The 20,746-nt window shown below is 38.9% G+C and overlaps 1 protein-coding gene across 1 annotated transcript in view; it reads right to left on the bottom strand.

Moving 5' to 3' along the window:
• Window positions 1-609: 609 nt before the first annotated feature.
• ube2g1a (ubiquitin-conjugating enzyme E2G 1a (UBC7 homolog, yeast)) overlaps window positions 610-20,746 on the bottom strand; it is a 21,793-nt gene continuing 1,656 nt past the window's right edge. Inside the window, exons 2-6 of the mRNA XM_010746860.3 lie at window positions 3,628-3,730; window positions 3,398-3,495; window positions 2,606-2,784; window positions 2,212-2,331; window positions 610-1,953 (exon numbers count right to left, since the gene is read on the bottom strand). Of these exons, the coding sequence (XP_010745162.1) occupies window positions 2,245-2,331; window positions 2,606-2,784; window positions 3,398-3,495; window positions 3,628-3,730 (467 nt within the window). The 3' untranslated portion in view covers window positions 610-1,953; window positions 2,212-2,244. The remainder of the gene's footprint in view (window positions 1,954-2,211; window positions 2,332-2,605; window positions 2,785-3,397; window positions 3,496-3,627; window positions 3,731-20,746) is intronic.

Raw genomic sequence — 20,746 nt, 5'->3', positions numbered from 1 at the left:
CTCGTTAACAGTGATGTGCTTGTGTCAAGGGAACACTGGACAAGAGAAACCTTTTCACATCTGCAGTTATCAATGAACCACAACTGAATTAAATTTTCTTCAGTGTTACCCTGCCATAATGTTGCAGCAGCTGTGATAATTCATATATTTGGTAGAGTGGTTTGCAGGGGCGTAGCTGTGGGTAAACTCGGTTTAACCACTACACCCTTAATGGTTTGTCATCAGCGGCAATGGATTTCTTTAGTGAAACTCAAAAAGAGGTAAACACCTGAATGAAAACAGTTCGCATGCTTTGAGCACAATCCTCAAAATCCACAATCGTGTATCTATGTAGAGAATATTATACCAAAATATAACTTAAAGAGTAATTTGGCAGAGATGATGAGAGCCAGATGATGGCAGTAAAGTTTAAACTCTTAGCAACTGTCGAATTAGCTGTCTAAATGGACATTTAGTTTGAAATGCTGTAAAATAAACCAGGTAGAAATCATTTGTCATCTGTGCAATGAAAACACTTTGTGTACATGGTAAGGTCTCGGTTGCCTTTGTCATGAGCAATATGTAATTCATGTCGTATCCAAACACACGCCCGAATTAAATACACAAGTGAATATTGAAAAAAAAGTCATATTTTAGAAGAACTCACTACAGGTGACAGGTTTCATAACATGAAAAATATACATCAGTATTTTGTCTTTGTACATTAGGCAAAACTGCAATAGTTCAGTGAGCAGAATAATCATGAGATTGTGGATCAGGGGGAGAGAGCGACAAAACAAAAACAAAAAAGGGGGGCACACATACCGTGTACACAAACACTCAAACATTCGCAAACAAAATCCTAGAAACATTCAGCAAAAAAAAAAAAAAAAAAATCCAAACAAACAAAATACAATAAAGCATGCATAACAATTCCTACTGAGGACAACACGGACAAGAAAAAGAGAGGCTGCTAAAATAACAGAACACTGGAGAAGAGGACCTCAAAATGTATCAGGATATCAAAAATTATCATGTATACACTTCATACTAGGGGAGTTATTGCTACACCAAATTGTTACCAATACCCTAATTATACAGATTCCCCGTGTACTGGCTATTAAATAAATTCATACATGTGTGGTACACAATTTCTCCATCTTTTTTCAACATTTTATAACACTTGTTCAATGCAGGGTGAAGTGGCCAGGCATTTTATTAGGAGGCACTTTTGAAAAAAGATAAACAAAATTTAGCATGCACAGGGATTGGGGGGGGGGTTACCTTTATTAAGTCAACTGAGCATGATGGTAAGACTTGTAACTGAGAAAGCAAATCAAAATCATTCAGGTACACACATGATGTTCAGCTCTGAGAAGACCCACAAAGCAGCTGTGTACACTAATATGGCGGTATTCCTCGAGGAAACCCTTCATCAGTCACGTCATTGGTGTCTTGAATTAATCAAGCTCTTCACAGGTGACTCTCTCCTCCAACAGCGTCACGTTTCTCGTTCTAGTTAAGACCTTCTGTTAAAACAATCTAAAGAGAAGTAATGCATGCTGGAGATGAGAAAGGGAAAATGAAAGAAAAATAAATCTATCTGAACCAGGGCTACTCATTTGGTCTAAATGGATGGAAAGGGAGTTTATATATTATCCGGTTTAGTCTGCGCTATATACATGTCTTTACAATATCTTCCTGAATGTTGAAGCAGTTCATAGACTTGAAAAATGGTTTGTCATCTTCTGGAGAAAGGGGAAGGTGTGGGTTGTTGTTTGTTTGTTTGTTTGTTTTTTGAGTTGGCACTTGCTTGGCGGTTTTCTGTCAGTCTTGGTAGTCACTGTTATGTTCTATTGCAGCCTACAATAGCCAGTCTGCTCCTGCCAAAAAAAAAAAAAAAAAGGAGGACAAGCCTGACGACAGGGTGGAAGAGTGCAGGAAACAGTGCCATGTTGATTTTCAATTAGAGACCTGTAGGAAATCACACAGGGAAAAATAATTAGGAAGCAGTAAGGCTAATCACAACATGCCCAAATATTAAATCATAAACAAAAGATCTGCTGCATGTGACACAAGCCGGATGTGTGTCACCTTGTCCTCCCCATGTACATTGATTACGCCAACTAAACCAGTGGAAATTTTAAATGGTGCAACAGGCTGCAGTTTCTGAACAGCTAAGGTGAGTTGTCATTTGTGAGCCAAAGGTTTTAAAAAGTCAAGAATACTTGCCCTGAAAACATGAAGCTAGATCCTCGCTAAATATCACTCAAACGCAGTCTCTTGGCTTTTTCGTACACAACGGGCAACTTTCCTTTTGAATGCGCCATGTCTGTCCTCCCTCCACTCTTTCTGCAGAGGGAAAAAAAATAAAGACAATCCAGTTACTTCATTTATACATCTTATATTTGCTATAATTGTTGTATTACTCAAAGTCTTTAACATCTAAATTAACAATTCATTCTGTATTTTGTCATACTACATACGTATTATCTAATGCCATTGAAAACTTAATGTGTGGTTCAAAAAGGTCAAACATTTAGGCATCAGATGAAACATCAGATGTTGTTTGAAACAGAAAAATACAATTTCTTATCAACTTTTCTAAATCAACGAGTGCACTTACTGCAGCGTCCACATTTGCTGGTGAGTCACCATTTGGATCTGCCAGCATAGAGATAACACTAATCATGATGGTTTCCACTGTGTGGATAGGCAGCCAGCGCTCCTCTGGCTTCTCATAGCCGTACTTGTCCTCACCGGGCTCGTGCAAAATAGAAATACATACATCGCCGTTCTTGTCCACTGAAAAAAAAATGCATGGAAAATACAATTTATGAAGCAGAAAATTCCATCGCTGTTTCTACGGTATAACAGATGTTTGCTTTTAATACTCAATTACACTTACATGTAGTAAATATTTAGCAGAGGCGCCTTTGCTAACAGTTACATTCTTTAGTCTACAGTATGTGGATAGGTGACTCAGCTTTGCACATCAGGCCAGTTAAAATTTTCCCCATACTTCTTTGCCAAGTGACCAGCAATTATCAAGAATTTTGACATGACCACTCCAGTAAAATTAACACTCTTGTTTTAAATCCATTCCTGCATAACATATCCCTATTATTAATTTATGTAATTCATAAAGTTAAAACACTGATTACCACAAAAAAATAGTATACCAAATGCAAAAACTCAAAAGGGCACAGTTCACTGTTAACATACACAACATACGATAACAGAGAACCTGTAAAATATTCACGTTATAAGGAATAGTTACTAAAATGTAATTTATATTCAAACCTAAAGCTGCTGAATGAGAGTCAAAGTTCTCAACATTTCTAAAAATGGGACACAAGGCTACATTTACATCTCTGAGAGGCAAGCATCATTCACCGTGTGTCAGGCCTGTACCTACCATTAGGATGCCAAATATCTGTGATAAATTTCATTTTAGGTGGCCTGAGAGGGTAGTCTTTGGGAAATGTCAGATGAGCTTTAAACACACCACCTTCACTGTGAACAAAATAAAAAGGTAAAAGAGAAAAATCAGTATCAAAAAAGGGACAAGAACAATTTGAGTTATTCAAAGCAGAACATAATAATAACACATATTCTATATCACATATGAGACAGTGATTGACTTACTACAGTGTGTCTGGAGGCCCGATGATAAGGACTTCCCATCTGTAAAGATCATTATCCTCGATTAGGCCTGCTGAGAATCCCTCTACTGGGTTTTTGTTCAGCTCTAGAAATAAAAAAACAAATGTCAAAGTCAAATCATTATTAGCTCATATAATAGTACACACAGTATGCTGACTCGACTGATGTTTGAAGGTTGTCAATCATCCCAGTCAACATTCTTTAAAGAAGAAGAGTTAAATCTTGAGCAACTGGATACTTGGTTGTAGATTCATGAAGAACTGAAGAAGCCTGTGGGATGAGACATTTTCATGGATCTAGAATCAAGTCCAGTCCGCAGTTATTTGTGCTCAAAGAAAAAAAAGACGAATGTTGTGCTTTCCTGAAGACTGCTGGGGAAACAACATAACCCTTGTATTAGGAGGCCTTGCTTGGAGGGGGGTGAGTTGAGTCAGGAGCAGCATGGTGCTGAAACCACACACCAATGTAACATGTAACAGTCCAGGGCCAACTCGTTCTCACTTAATCACCCTGCAATTCTCCAGATATGTTTTACACTTCACAACTCCAAACCTAACACATAAATATTAACCACAGAATAACTACATACTGAAATACTATGACCACTTATGTAGGTGGTATGAGAACATCGATTCTGATCCGGAAATAAGAAATCTTGTGAGAGATCAGTTTGTGGTGCTTTTAGGCAACTTACAGAGGGTCCCATCTGTCTGTCTGTTAGTTAATGTAATCTTTACCACTGGATGATTTGTGATATTCCCTGCCATCAACTGTAACCAAATGTAAATCACATGCACACATCAACTCTAAATAATCCTGCAAGAGTTTCACCAACAGCTGACAGCTACAGAGTCTCAGTGATCATGGAGTCTAATCCAATTTAAAATTTTGCATTAGAATAAAAATTGAATTAATTCATTCTCCATGAATCTGTATAACTGGCATGTCTTGTGTATTTTGATGCAGATCTGGGTAGAAAAGAACATTATATATCTAAGCAGCAGAAGTACAGTATGTGCTCTCTAGGTACAGATTATTTATCAGTCAGTCTTGTGCACTAACTGTTGTTCTACCTTCCTGCACATTCATTTACAGCTATGTTTTAAAATAGGTGCTTCTGTGTTACAAGTTAAATCTGACCAGTGTGTCAGGTCAAGACTTACACGGGCTCCGCGCAGAACATCTGCCCCATCACTTGTATAGCAAATAGAAAACTTATACATATTTTTTATATTCTAAATTTAGTCTGTTTTATATTTTATATCTATCTATATATATTTTACCTAATTTTATTGTGTTCTTGTTGTTGTCTTTTTTTTTTTTTACTTCTTAGCTTTCTTTATATTTTATATCTTTACTGCTTTTTATGCTGAACTCTCGTCCATTATTTTTTTATTTACTATTGCTATTCTGATATTTTATTATGTATAGTTTGTTCTTTATATTTTTATTCTTATGTTGTCTATTGTCACTGTGTGTAATGTTGCTGCTGCTGCACTGTAATTTCCCAGCTTGGGATAAATAAAGTCTGTCTGTCTATCATTGTACAGTTGACTCTGTGTTAACCTGCATAAGACAAATAAAAACTTGAAACTTGAACGTATTTGTCATACACTGTATGTGAAGGCAGTGAAATTCTATAGCTGACATTTCTGACATTAAGTTAGTTATCACATTTATAGACAGACATCACCGTATAGTTAATATCTGTAAAACTACAAAGGAGCACATCATGTAGATTTACATATTGCATAGTTCACTGTTACTTGCTTTTTATTTTACTGCTACTGGTTTTATTTAACTGTTATGTGTATATAGTGTTAAAATAGGATATTGTATAGGTGTATAGTGTTAAAGTTTTGTTTTCTTGCTATCACTTACTATCTCACTTACCGTTTGGGAGCTGCTGTAAGAAACACAATTTTCCTGTGGGGATTAATAAAGTATTTCTGATTCTGATTTCTGATGTACTGATAGGTTTGAATGTGGAGCGGTGTAAATTTACACAAACGTCCTAAGACATATTTCTTTATCCTGGCTTTTACCTAAGGTGCCATTCACTGCTGAGTTTTTATGTCCTGATCACGTTACTTTTATCTCTGGTGCTTATTCACTGTACAGGTCTTATCTATTTTTACTGCAGCTGTTCTTAAATTATGCTTTTTACCCTTTAGGTCTTAATTTTTCTTCTTATTTGTTTCGTTGTTGTAGTTTTATGCTTTTTACTCTTCTTCTAATCTCTAGTTTTTCATATAACTGCTCTTTTACCTTAAGAACTGTTAGTTGTTGTCTATTTCTGTTTTTACTCTGCTCTGTGAAGCACTACAGTTCTGTATGAAAGGTGCTATATAAATAAATAAAGTTCAAGTTGAAGTTAAAATTAGTAACACCATCGGGTATATTTTACCCGATATAATATCCCGGATAAAATACAGTTTAAATACAGTACCCTATAGGTCTTAATGTTTCTTCTTATCTGTTTCGTTGTTGTAGTTTTAAGCGTTTTACTCTTTTACCTTAAGAACTGTTATCTGTTGTCTATTTGTTGTCTCTGTGAAGCACTTTGAGCTACAATTCTGCTGTAACAAAAACAATTTCCCTGCAGGGATTAATAAAGTATTTCTGATTCTGATGCACTGATTGATAGGTTTGAATGTGTAATGTAATTTGAATGTACGTCTTCAGACATACTGATCACTCCCTGTTACTTTTATCTCTGGTGCTTATTCACTGTACTACTTATCTACTTTTACTGCAGCTGCTCCTAAATTATGCTTTTTACCCTATAGGTCTTAATGTTTCTTCTTATCTGTTTCGTTGTTGTAGTTTTATGCTATTTACACTTTTTCGTGCAACTGTTCTTTTACCTTAAGAACTGTTATTTGTTGTCTATTTCTCCTCTGTGAAGCACTTTAAACTACAATTCTGCTGTAACAAAAACATTTTCCCTGCTTGGATTAATAAAGTATTTCTGATTCTGATGCACTGATAGGTTTGAATGTGAAATGTACAATCTTATTTTTAGTTGTTTTTGTTTTTAGATATCAGGGGAGGTTAAATTTATCGCAGCTGACTCTCTCTAAAAAAATATAAAAAATAAAAAAAATAAGCTTAATATATACCCTCGACACCACTTCAGTGATGCCATAATATTACCGCCGGAATCTTTTTATGTGCCCAACAGGGAAAAACAAAAATATTCACTTACTAACAGCATGGCTAACGAAGAGGGTCCCACTCTAAGACTGACTGTTGTGGTCATCGAACACTTTTAGAAACCTGAACGTCTCTGACAAAGGAGGCCATGGCGCCGTCATTCCATAATCTGGATGGCTCTTGGAAGCGCACCCCCACTTCCACTCTCCACGTCACAAGTACATTTTTTTGGTATCCATGAGCTTAGCTAGTCTTCGACCGAATCTTCAAGGTGTGGGCCCGTAGCCATTCCGGACCTTTTCAATCATCCACTGGTGAATGTGGTGTCCTGACCTCGTGACTGTCGTCCTGACATAGCTTTTTCTGGGTAGTTACTGCAGACCACCCCCCCCCCCCCTCACCTGCCTCTCCGCAAATCTTACCAACTCAAGCAAACAGAGTGTGGGCAGCAGAGCAGCTGAGGATTTGAATAGATCTGGGCTGGTGTCTCCGCTCCTTGGAATGTGGATTCTGGGGAGGCTATACTGTACACTGAGAGCAAAGGAGGCAAGAGAACGCAGGACATAAATAAAGTGCTCAGGGGGGGCCAGAGAACCAAGAAGCGTCTTTTAAATCTGCTCATTTATGTAGGTTGGTTTGGACAGCTCCATCCAGATGGCCCTTGGTCATGGGTACCATCATCCAGTTGGAATCTTGTCCTGGGAGGGGAAAACCAGCCCTGATCCACTGTACCCTGCCCTCTGCCCGATATCATTATGGTTGGAGCATCTTTGTTGAATCCTCCTCCGGCTGCATTCTTATGCGACTGAAAGCCTCAACATAAAGCTCGGCCTAAGTGGAGAAATTTGAGCTGCTATGGAGCTGGGGTTTGACTTTGGCATGAGACCAGATCTTTGTGGTGCTGTAGTATCATATTATATAGACTTGCGTGGGTCCCTTTGTAGTTACCCCATTGCCATGCTTGTGTCTGTGAAATAAGCTCTCTCCATCGCATGCCAGCGAGCTCCTTATACAGGAATGCTAAATATACAGTAGGACCAGAATGTGCTATGCCATTATACGGCAAAACCTCAAGATTTGGCTGCTTTGGCCAGTGTAAAATCCACATTTAGTCTCCATGTTCCACTCAAATCATTTGCATGACAGTAGAAACAGCTTGATTAGATCTGCTCTGCAGCCTTAATCAAAAACGGAATCACACACAAGCAGGACTATACTAAAAAAAATTATCAATTTTTCACACAACTGAAATAACACTTCATTATCGCATTGCTGGTTATTTCTTTCAGTAAAGATTTAAAATTCGTTTTAAAACCCTGTGCTGAATTGTATTCCAGTTTGTTCCTTTTTAAATGTTGCAGCATGTGGTGCAGTTGTGAGTTATCCGCTACAAACAGTCCAAATCAACACATTGTTCTTTGTTCTTGCAAAGATCACACGACTCGGGGTCAATACCACAAATAACACAAATAAACATGCAGTGGAGCTATGTCTCGTCTTTCTTCTTCTTCCTTCTTTCTTCTTCTCTTTCTTCTTGCTCTTGCTTTCTTCTTCTTCTTCGTCTTTCTTCTTCTTCTTCTGTCTGGGTCAATTTAAAGTAAAAAACATTGCCTCCCTGCTGGATGAGGGTTGAAAGTCATGAGGCCCCATATGATGTAATTTTTCCAATAAGGGCCACACAGAGGGGTTGAGAAGACTTGCTTCCTCCGTATGATGTCATGTCCCCCCGCAGCAGGTTACTAGTGATAAGGACGGACGTAATTCCACATCCACAAATGCGGTTCACTCCTCTTTCAAGGCCTGCTGCTGATCTGTTGGAAGGGTGAGAAGAACACGAGCACGGAGGAGCGTCTCTTTCTGGTTCGGGAAATGACAAAAGGGTGACCAAGAGAAATGTCTGGTTACTACGTATGGATATCTGACAGCATCTGATTCAATGTGTAGTGCTCCCATGTTCGTACAATATCACCGTGTTGTTTTGTGTGGAACGCTGTTTTCACACGGCTAAATGTTCCCTAGCCCAGAGCAAACACTTTGACGGTATCCGACCCCTACCCCATTGATCGCAGGACAATTGTATTAGCCATTTACAGGTTTTCGCTGTGCACCAGGGTTGAACGGGTAAAACTCAGAGGTATGCAGAGATAAGTGCTCAGTAAACTTTGCTCACAATACCCATTTGGTGTTTGATAGTTGACAGGTATAAAAAAACTGTGTACCTCGAGAATGTTGTTCCACATACCTTTTACTATGCGTGTGTGCTCGCTTGTATTGATTCCCATGCATGTCTGCTGCGCCCGATCCTATTCCCTCAGCATACTGAGTATCGCATAGCTTCTGGAAAATGGACAATGCTTAGGGCTGAAATGTAAAAACAAAAAGAAATACCAGTTGTTCCCAATAAAGCAATTAACCTTTAACAATGGTCTTAGCGTCCTTGAACTGGAGCTTTCATCCGGCTTTTAAATGTCAAGATCAGTCAACGTTTCAACACTTTAGTAGGAAATGGTTTGGTCAGAAATGCATTAATCAGCAATAAATCTGCTACACCGTGGTTGCACTTCAGACTTCAGCAGTTATTAAGGTGTACCGATGCGATGATGAAATGCAGCCCAATTATTACATGACCTGTACCCGAGAGTGACAAGGGCATGACCTTTGACCTCCCGGGGTGGTTTACTCCAGTACAAAACAATGGAGACATGCAGCTGTTGGATTTACCGGGGACCCTCGACAGCAACAGTCTGACACTTTTGATTGACAGGCGGCTGTCAACTAGGGTATGTAAAAATGTCCCTTTATCTGGTCTGTGCTAGTCTGTGTCAAGGGCAGCCTGCTAAGATGATGGATGTTAGCAACCTATCATGTTACTGAACTCAGCAGAGGTCACAGACTCACAGTTTCAGGGTTCAACGAAATCAAAAGTAAACACCCTAAAGGGAGTTTAAGTGTAGACACGCAACATGGGATTTTAACACGGTAACACATTAATCAGACAACTGTAGGAGGCATCCGTGTCAGTTTTTATTTTAGCGAGAATCCTCTAACTGTGAGAGAAATGGTTAATGATGTTGATTTGTTTTATGCTTGTGGAAAAAGTCAAAAAGTTCTGGACTTCAGTCTGTGTTGTGGCTCATGTTACTTACTTCCCCGTCAATTTCACTTTTTTTTCATATCACACACACACCTGCTGTTATAAACAATGAGAAAACTTATATGTTTGGAAATAAAACGGAACAACTATTCTTTAAAAACGAGAAGAAATGTTGAATCCCTCACCAATGTGAGATGATAGGAGGTGAGTATAAATACAAAGATTTTGACATTGCTGTTTTGGTCTTGAGAATAAGTTACTCAGCCTACAGGCTCTATCATTATGTGACTGTACGTGTATTTATCATAGCAGTGGTGTATTGTGACTATGCCCTTATACTGTCTTTGCTTTGGTGGGTTGGTTTACATCCGCCCATCCTGGAGTATGTATACACCCTGTTGTGTTTATGCTGTGGGTGCTTATAGTGTAGGTGGTGGTTGAATGGTGGAGGGTGGAGGTGGAGGAGATGGGTGTCTACATATCAACATAAATTGTGAATAAGTAAATAATTATGTTAAATGAAACATAAAATACACTATAAAAGCTCCCCATAGAGTCAGGAGTATACACGTTATCTCTGTGTATATATCTATATATATATTCTATTTGTGTGAATGGTTTTTCCTTAGAAAATATTAGTCATTAAAAACAAACCCTTTGCGGACTTGGTTTTATATCAGCAATGCTGATTACTGAAATCTTATCCTACGGTAGATCATTACATGTAATGTGCTTCCCAAGACACAACGGAGATAGTAACAGTAAACCTGCACATTATGATAGCTGCCTTGGTGGCTGCAAACATTACTGTTTTAGGGCAGTTTACAGGAGGTCCTAGTGAACCGGCCAAATCAATTAGTGAGAGACAACTGGGAGCCTCATGTTTCATTTAACAGTAAACAGCAGTGCCACCTAGTACGGACACACTGAAAACGAATGATGAAACACTTTATTATATTTTTGAAACAGAACACAACTCTCTAATATTTTAACAGTGGAGGGACAAGTGTTTTAAAAGAGAAAGTGAAATTGAATTATGAGATGGATGTCCAGCAACTGTTACAGTAAATACAAGTGAAAATGAAAATCCTCCCCTCTAACTCCCTTATTGGCATATGTTGTGGTTCAGCCAGAGGCCCCTCTGATCCTCATTAGAGACAGCACTGCATCCTGGTCTCAATTTAGATAGAGTTATCTCGGACCTCTTTCAGTGTGGATACCTGAGCAAATTCAGCTTATCTGCCTCGGGTTTATGGCAAACGAGGGTTTCAGCCAAACTGGCCACATGGTCTAGATGGCTGTCAGCAAAATTCAGAGAATCATAAGAAAAGATAGTTAACAGTACTGAATCTGGACTTTTTGAAATCCTGTCACAAAGCAATTTTGGTCTTGGGGCTGCAGTTCACTTCAGAAAGTTTAAGATTCTGTTGCCTGTGCACTTTAAAATATAAATGAACAAACATACTACCAGATATAGAGGTGTCTATTTTACATACATATTATGATTAGTTTTTTTTAAAGAGCTTCTGGTGTCGCCTGTTAGTAGTTAGACAGACAGACAGTTCCAAGGAAGACAATGCTCATTAACAATTAAAAATTTATGAAATTTAAAAGCATTTACTTTTTCAACAATACGCGAACAGCAGACCTAAATGGTTGGTAATTTATCGTGGGTCCATGGGAGGGGTTGTTGCATGCTGCACAGATTTTAAAGTAAACTGTAGAAATACAAAATTATTGTTTCAACATTTTTAAAAAAGACACTGTGATGTCTGACAGACATTAAAAAAAAAGATATTTTCAGTCATCTTTTAACATCCTGCTTCTAACACCAGTAGTTTTTAACTTAACTTAGGTATGTAACAGGTATAGGTTGCTTGGCATTGTCCGACTTTACTCCTTTTTAACTCCTGGGTGCTCACGTCCATGAGGGCCAGATGTGGGATCTGAAGGAGGTGGTGGAGGTGGATCTTCTGTTAACACAACAGAGAGAGATACATGTTTGAAAGATTTTAGAGTAGGGAACACCTCCGTGGAAATTAGGTACCAGTTACAACAAAAATAAGTGTCCCTCTGGGCAGCGCCTCACAAAACAATGAACATCCAACAGAATGGAGAGAATGAGGTCAACTCAACTCCAAACTAGGAACACAATGTTGTCTTTATCAAGTTTGGCCCATTTCTGCTCTAAACTAGACTGGCAGTGTGTGTTTTTAGGGCACTGTGTGCAGATGAGGAGAATTTATTCTAACTGGATAAGGATGGTGCCATCTTGTAGTAAGTAAGTTGAATGAGAGGCATTGTTCAGGATTTTTCTGGACCTGAGACATTACACACAACGGTGGGGACTTACTAGTGCACCCGTGTGTCATCCACACATACATTTTAACATTTAACCAAGTAAAAGAGTTAAAATTCCTTCAACCAATCGCATAGCTGCCGTCCTGTCTTCAGCAATGTAGAAGGAGGTCAGGAGGAAAAACAGTCCACCCGGATTCCAACAAAGGGCAGATCAGGAGGCTGTACTTCAGACTAGTGGAAGCGCCAACCAAAACTTTCAGGTTAAGTTTTGATATAGCATCGGAATACACGGCACAGATGTGAGAACAGTGTTAATCCTCAGGACATACAGAAAAAAGTGGTTTACTTAACTTGGAGAGATGGGAAAGTGGAACTGTATCTACCACCTCCTACTAGGTAAGGACTCCCGAATCACCCAGGAGATGAACAGACTGAAATCTGGAGAGCTTCAGCTGTGGATCTTCTGGTTGGTATACACACATACTGAAAACAAAAACAGCATCAAACAAATCATTGGCTTCAAGCCTCAGAGACGGTTTTTATTTTTATTCCACATACACAACACATCACCAGCAGTATATCAGCCATGACAGCCCAGTTCAGCGATATTACTTTCACCTAAGAAAAGAACACCTGAAATGAACATTTAAGCAACGGATCAATTGATACATTCCCATATGTGACATAAAAAACCAGCAAAGACGAATTTGCTCTTACATAAGTAGCAGGATGCTTGCTGAGTGCCACAAAGATGCGACAAAGAGGCAGGGGCTGATCCCACAGGCCTACTGCACAGATGATTGGGTCTGCGTTGGCACCTTGTCCCTGAACGTCTAGATAAAGAGTGCCAAACACCCTCCCATAATGCCCGTCACCAAGGTCACACTCCAAAGATGTAACTGTACAGGGAGCAGAGGCCGACACATTGTTTGAAACCTTCTCGATTTTGAAGGAAAAATGAAGTGCATGGAGGGTGTGATGCAGGTCAAAGATTGCATGCTGCACCTGTTCTGTGGTGGTGCAGGGTTTTTTAGTGCATTGGTGGTTGGGTCCCTGAAGGACCTGACCTCTGGACAGAAAAGTTGTCCCAGAAGCCAGGGCTCCGACGAGAAAGGCCGTAGCCGTCATCCCCAATGTTGACCACCTGTAACTTTTACTAAGGTTGTGGAGAAACAAAACAAGATCATTAAACTACCTCTAAAATCCAGTTTCCGACCAGTCTTCATGGTTAATCCAGCTGTTAATTTCCCAAGTCTTACTTACTTTTTTAGAAGATACTTCACATCTTCCAGGTAAGGGCTCTGCCCTGTAACTCCCTCTCCGTGGGTTTCAGCAGCCCTCTGGGTGGGTTAGGCAATAAAAAAGATCAGCAAGACCATCCCATACACCCAGATGGGAGTGATCTAAAAAAAAGGGAAATAGCACTGTGCAAACTATCTGTTTGCTCGGCTACATTACTGAAATGTAAAATGTTCTCACCCTGAGAGCCCAGCGCAGTCCCCTGTGGCGTGGCGATTCCTGCTCCAGTATATATCCAAGACCACAAAAAAAACACAAACCGTTTTGATGATAAAGATGACCAAAAACAACCTAACAATGGTAAGACAAGTCACTAAAGAAAGAAACACAAACATCTTTGCAAGTTGGTTTTAAATTAAACTGTTTGAAGTCAATGAGTGGGACGGTTTCATCAAAAAATACTTTACACTATTTCTGCCATGTTTCTAACACCCATGAAAACTACTTGCGCACGGTAACTTGATGTTGTTGTGATGGCTCTGTCTCACAGCATGATAAAGCAATAGAACATCAAATATATCTCTGAGTTTAAGTGCTGCGTTGAACCTGGAAGCTCTAAATCGTACACATCATCACTGATCATTATTTAAAATGATTGTTTGTTCTCACCTTCCGATGGGGATAAAGATGTAGAAGATGCAGATCATGGCATGTTGACCCCCAGTAAAGAGGTCACCGATGATGTGGGAGCAATGGTGGAGTAGCTGGCTTCTCCTACCCCGACCAGGCTCGCAACAGCATCAGAAGCCAGAAGTGCTAAAGAGTCGAGATGGAAAGCAGTTCACAAGAGATTCAGACCCAAAAAACCCACAGGATCCTTCACAGTCTAACATATTGTCATCTTACAGCTGAGAACAGTAAAATTAGTTAACAATACAGACATTTTCAAAAGAAACTGCGCAGAATACAAAGAGATGTGTATCTATTACTTCATGTTTTTATCCAATAGCACAAATAGAAGGAAGTCAACATGTTCTCATTTCTTGGTTTCTTGTTTTCAAGGCTCACAATGTGTGAAAACCTTCTCACTTACAGACACAGTGACAAATGAGCTTCCAGCTGCATTTGCAGCCGAACAGTCAAACCACCAATCATGATGTATCCGGTTTGCGGTCTCCAAGATAACCAAAGAGAGGGCCAAAGCAGAAACTGCAGATGAAGACTGAAAGTACAGAAATAAATAGAATTCCTTCTTTACATGTGACAAGTTAACTTTAGGTGGCAACCATTCATGAAAACCTTCAAAACCCCCAGAAACTATTAAATTATAGATCTGTGAATGTGATTATGTAGTGTATTTTTCATCTCTGCACAAGCTTCCTGCAATTCACTTGCAACCCTGTTACAGGAGTTCATTTAGTAATGAGGTGGAATGTGTGCTCACAGAGTTTCGACACTAATCTGACACAATCAAATCGTCCATCATACCTGTTTGTAGAGCGGCTTGTGCTGTCACTTATCTCAAAGAATTTCTGAATGTGAGGAGGACACTATAGATAGAAAAACAATTTATGTGTAAGTGCAACGGAGGAGGACAGCAAATGATTGTTGTCATGTGTTCATCTAACCTGCTATAGTGTATCGTCTCCATGTGTTGATCAGGTTGATGTAGCAAAGCACGGCTACGAGCTACATAGGAAACGTCTTTTGGATAGTGCTGGTTTCTCATCGTGTCTGCCTGTGTGTAAGTGATGAAAGGCTTGTTCACAAAAAGCCATAATGTAGACCAAGCTGGAGCCCAGATCCATCGAGGCACCGGCCTGTCCGAGGATGTCACCTGATACTTTTGGCTCCATGGTGATAACTCTTTCTTCACCTGGAAACAGATAATAAACGACCTAGTTTAGAGAAATCTTTTATTCTGTTGTTGCAGCATTTGCACAGTATTGGCAACAAGTGTAATTAGACAATCAATAAAGCTCAGTGAGAGGACAAGAATTATACTGGGGTGGGGGGTTGGAGGGTGGGGGGGTTGCAGCTCCTCTTGCTTTCATCTTTAAAATAAATCTGATTACATCACTGAACAATAAGTGACTGTGTTCAATCCCGCTGTAAATCTATCAACCTAATGGCACATGAGAAAAGTGTGCCACATTCTTATGCGTTGCTTTTTGAAGTCATGTGCCCCACAAGTAACTGGTTTTGGTGGGGGAAGTTAGTTAATGTGGGTGTGAAACACTTAAGAAACGGTCCTGACACAAGAGATAATTACACAACTGTGCAGGACAAATGTTGCACACACAACAATGTCCAAAATACAGAGAAAGGGGAAGGGCGATTCTCAGTAAAGTAAAGTTTTCTGCTCTCTACAGTTCTTAGCACACCAGTTTACAAACTTTTTTGTCAGTAATTAAGGTGATTATTAAATAAAAGCAGCAGCAGTTAATTTCAGATGTATTTCAGTGGTGGAATTCAGTAGACTACAGTTAACACTGTTTAACTTTGGCTGACCTAAGATCTGTCCCTTTCAACCATACTGACACTATAAGTTTTTCATGTTTCACATAACAGAGATATAATCTTCAGTTTGCCTCTGTTAAAAAGAAATAGACTCACGTACTTGTTTGTTGGATGAGGTGTTCTTCCAGTTCATTTCATTTTTCCAGTTATCATGGGACAGTGTGGCTCCCGTGTGTCTCTGAGCCTCGCAGAAGCTAACAGAGGCCTGAGCTCTGAAATACCTCAAGAGTTTAGTTGTGGAAGGACCAGCCCCTCTGGGTTGGTCATTGTTCTTCGACGCCTTCCCTGTTGAGTATGCGGTAAACGGTCAACTATCATCTTCAAATCATCATCATTGTTCGCTCCCCACTTTCCTGTAATGAGGATAATAAAAATGTTAAATATCTGATTAAGTGAAGCAGAACTTTTGTATATTGCATTTAAAAAAAGATAATGCAATGCCTGACAACTTCTCTGCATAATTGTGCAACAAATGAATCGTAATAATGAAAGTACAAGTAAAAACTGTGGCGTGACCACCCGTAACCTGTTTCATCAGCGGCATGCTAAAATAAAAACATGTAAGGGTATTTTTATTTTAGGTATTGCTTAACTTCTTCATGCAGTCAAGTGATTTGTGACTGTGAAAAATTGGATTTCTTAGTACCTTCTCACCCATGGAAATAGCTTGGGTAACACTTTATTGTTTATGCATGAAAATATGCATGACTCAAGCATGAAAAAGCATGAATTCAGGAATGTAAAGATGTAACACAGCGTCTCATACGACATAATGCACAATGTCGCTGATCATTCCTTACAAACGCGTGCTACAAAACAACCCTCTACCAATTTCACGTGAATTCCAGACTGGTCAAAATGTCCTTACCTTTTTGAGCTCTCCATTGTGAAAAGTAAAACAGCTGGTTTCCTGTGAGATAGCAAAGGTTCAAATCTTTAACAGCACATTGTGAAAGAAAAGCCTCTGTCTCAACAGTTGACCTCTTAAAAATGATGTTTTTATCAGCAGGTTTGGGAATCATTAAGAGACCACATCTCTTTGTGGCACTCTGAATACAGAGCTAATGATGATGAATGCTAAATCTTGTAATATTGTAAACAGATATTTAACCCGTATATTTCATGTCAGACACAGACATTTTATAGTAGATCTACATTCCCACAAAGTCACCTATGTCCAAGAACGACCCTAAAGCATTGACTCAGATAACTAGTTCAGTGGCTTTCTAGCCTTCCTTGATCAAATGTAACAGCCTCTGTGATAAAAAATAAACGACTTCCTCCTCCTTCACACTAAAAAAGTGGAAACTGGTGCTATTTAAGATGTGTTAGTGTTTGGTAGAAAGATATACCCACTTCTCTCACACGGATGAAGAGAAACATGAGAGCCTAAAATTTATAAAACATAATTATACAGTCGACTTGTCTATTTTCCCAAACAATTTTTTTCATTAATTTGTGTGATTTTTTCCCCATTGTTGGAATTATTAGCAGTGTTAGTAGCAAGTACGGTGTAGTTAGTGTGTTGTGAGCCCAACTAAAACACATAAAGGTTAGATCAGTTACGTTAAGTCAGTTGCTGTCATCTAGTGTCCACTGTGAGTATTACAGTCCACACTGAGTCCAAGTCGGCTCTTGAAAGCTGAAAAGTTCTAAGGGCCCAGTTTTATGCCTATGGATAGGACCTAAATGATCTGATGGGGAAATTATAGGTGCAGCACAACAATAAAGCAGCAAATACTTATTTCTACTTTATATATCCATTGTCCAAGACAGGCCGCAACCTCAAAACAAGACTACACAACAAACATGACCAGATTACAGTGGAAATACTCAAACATATCATGTAGATCTCAATAAAAAGATCCATATTTCAGGTGGTTATACAGAATGAAGACATAGTTATGAAATTATTTCCATGTTTAGATAGATGATTAGATTAGATATAGATTCAACTTTATTGTCACTGCACAAAGTAACAAAAGACAGTTTAAAACAGACCAGCTTACCATCTAACCAGCAGAGTAGTAAAAGTGCAGAGTATGTACAAATAACAGGATATATAAATAGTGCAGGTTATGAATAGGATATGCTGTGAGATATATACAGTATACAAATGTATAGAATTTTATACAGTATTAGCAGCATGGAAAAGTTGAGATGAATTACTAACATATATATTTAGTATATATACAGTTTGGGTAGAGCAGCATAGCATGTAGAGAAAAAAAGTAATTATGTGTATCATGTACAGTATGAACAGGTATTATTATATAGTGGGTGTGAAATCCCTACAAAAAAAATATATATATATAAATAAATAAGGCATGAATGTACAGTATAGATGTTTGGCATAGGATACACTATAATACATGATATATACAGTCAACAGTATAAATTGTCTGCTTTATTCTGAAAATAGAGGCCCACAAATCTTACACACTTAACAGCATATATAACACAGAAACTAACGTGATTTTCACCCACACAATCTTGTCATGTGATTTTCATTGTGGTTGCTGCTGTCTGAGGTGCATGGGTCCTTGGGTAGCTCAGGCTGCTCACTGATGTCATTAATGGTATGTTTGTTTCCCTCCTCCCATCTATGTTTTTTTCAAGAGGCATGCATTTAACATTATGATAGAGAGTGCCATTTTTTGTCTATCTCTCCCACAGCTGTCAGTGATGCAGAAAGTCTGTGCCTTCACCAGACAAGGCTCACAGTGCCCAGGAATGGGTGGACCAAAGAACAAGTTCCCCAGCTCCATTATTTTTTTTGTTTGGCAATTTCTCGTTAAGGATTACCTGATTTTTCAATAATTTTGCTGCCTTTGGTTACTAATTGTGTTACTAATTTTAACTTCAACTTGAACTTTATTTATTTATAATAGCACCTTTCATCAGAACTGTAGTGCTTCACACAGAAGAGTAAAAACAGAAATAGACAACAACTACAGTTCTTAAGGTAAAAGAGCAGTTCATATGAAAAACTAGAGATTAGAAGAAGAGTAAAAAGCATAAAACTACAACAACGAAAACATAAGAGAAAAATTAAGACCTATAGGGTAAAAAGCTAATTTAAGAACAGCTGCAGTAAAAGTAGATAATACCTACAGTGAATAAGCACCAGAGATAAAAGTAACAGGAGTGATCAGGACATAAAAACTCAGCAGTGAATACACCTTAGGTAAAGCCAGGCTAAAGAGATAGGTCTTAAGTTGTTTTTTAAAGCAACTTACGTTGCCAGAGAAGCAGGAGAATACGATCATCACATATCTCTTCAATCAAGGCCTGACACAGCTGAAATAGCTTTATGCCTTGCTATAATAGTGTACACTTACACATTAACTGAGCCTGATGTCCATCATCAAAACTGACTATCGTATTTCAAACTCAGTAATTGTTTTGAGTTTTGAGACAAAACAAGAACAAATACAAAATACAAACACTAATGGTGTCTCCTGCTCGCTCCTCTGACATTGCTACACTAAATGATGTTTCCTGCCAATGATTTAAACACTAGACATATCGTTTGTTTTTCTTGAGATCTCGAATTAATTATCTCGTTATTAAGGGAAAACGGTGAATAAAATGTATGTATGTATGACTCTTTTCCTGATTTCAAGTGCCACAGTAGAACAGAATGTATGGCAAATGCATGTAGTCCATGATACGGAGTGAGCAAACCTATATGCCACTGTAAAATCTCTTTGATCCATAATTTCTGACAAAGCTTGTACACTTGATCTCAGGACCATCCTGAACTGTTCACTCACGCGGTATAAAGCATATTAACTGTATCATTTTTTTAAGCAATTCAGCCTCAAAGATATTTTTTTTCATTGAAAAGGGCATTATGTGCAATATTTCTACTACTGTAAAATCTCTTGATCCAAATTTCTGATACACTTTGGCTAATCCTCACCCAGTCCTATTTTCTCGAGACTCGAATATTATCTCATTATTACGTGTGGAATAAAAATGTATGCATGATGACCCTTAGGCCTTCCGTACAGGACACGTCAGGCGCCGCACAGAAACATCCTGCAGGTGGCGGTAATGCACCAAACGGTAAAAAAAAAAAATCCCACGAAGAAGAAAGACAGCGGCGGCGGCGGTAGACAGCCAGGAGAAGGCGACGAAGAAGAAGAAGAAGAATAATGACGGGAATGCTAAAGGAAAATAGAAGCACGGAGACTGCTCGTGAACGTTAAATTCACGCCGTTACCTCAAAATATTACCATTGAACACAGCGCGCGTTACTTCGTTAAAGTATGAACGAGCCCAGTCAGCGCTGTTACTCAGGAGACAGCTCGCAGGTAATTAAAAAAGCTGTGCTGGCTGATGTTGTTGTTGTTTGTTGTTTGACTGATGCTGGGCGACGAAGCTAACGACCGTTAGCCGTGATTCAAACGGCGGTTTGCTTTATTTTTTTAAAACGTCAAAGGTTTGTGTGACAGAGACAAACAAACTGCGTGGGACATGGATTATAAGCAGCAGCTTGTAGCTCGGGTTGGATGTTGTTTGTGTTGCTGCTGTCACAAAGTCCCCGACCACTTACTTAGCTGGGAGCGGTTAGCTTTCCGTTAGCATCTGTGTGTTTTTACATTTATTAAAGTATAAACTAGTTATGGTCGGTTTATCTCGAGGCTGCTCGTTATTTGTGTTTTAGGCGCACAGATAGTCGAGCTAACAATATGAGTAGTTCACGTATTCAGCCCAAGTGTCACTGGCTAACAGGCTAACTAATGTTAATCTTGAATTATCCCGATTATTCTATTCTAGTTTGTA

Source organism: Larimichthys crocea, chromosome XXII, assembly GCF_000972845.2.
Source record: "Larimichthys crocea isolate SSNF chromosome XXII, L_crocea_2.0, whole genome shotgun sequence".
NCBI lineage: Eukaryota > Metazoa > Chordata > Actinopteri > Sciaenidae > Larimichthys > Larimichthys crocea.
This window is presented reverse-complemented; position numbering and strand designations above follow the sequence as displayed.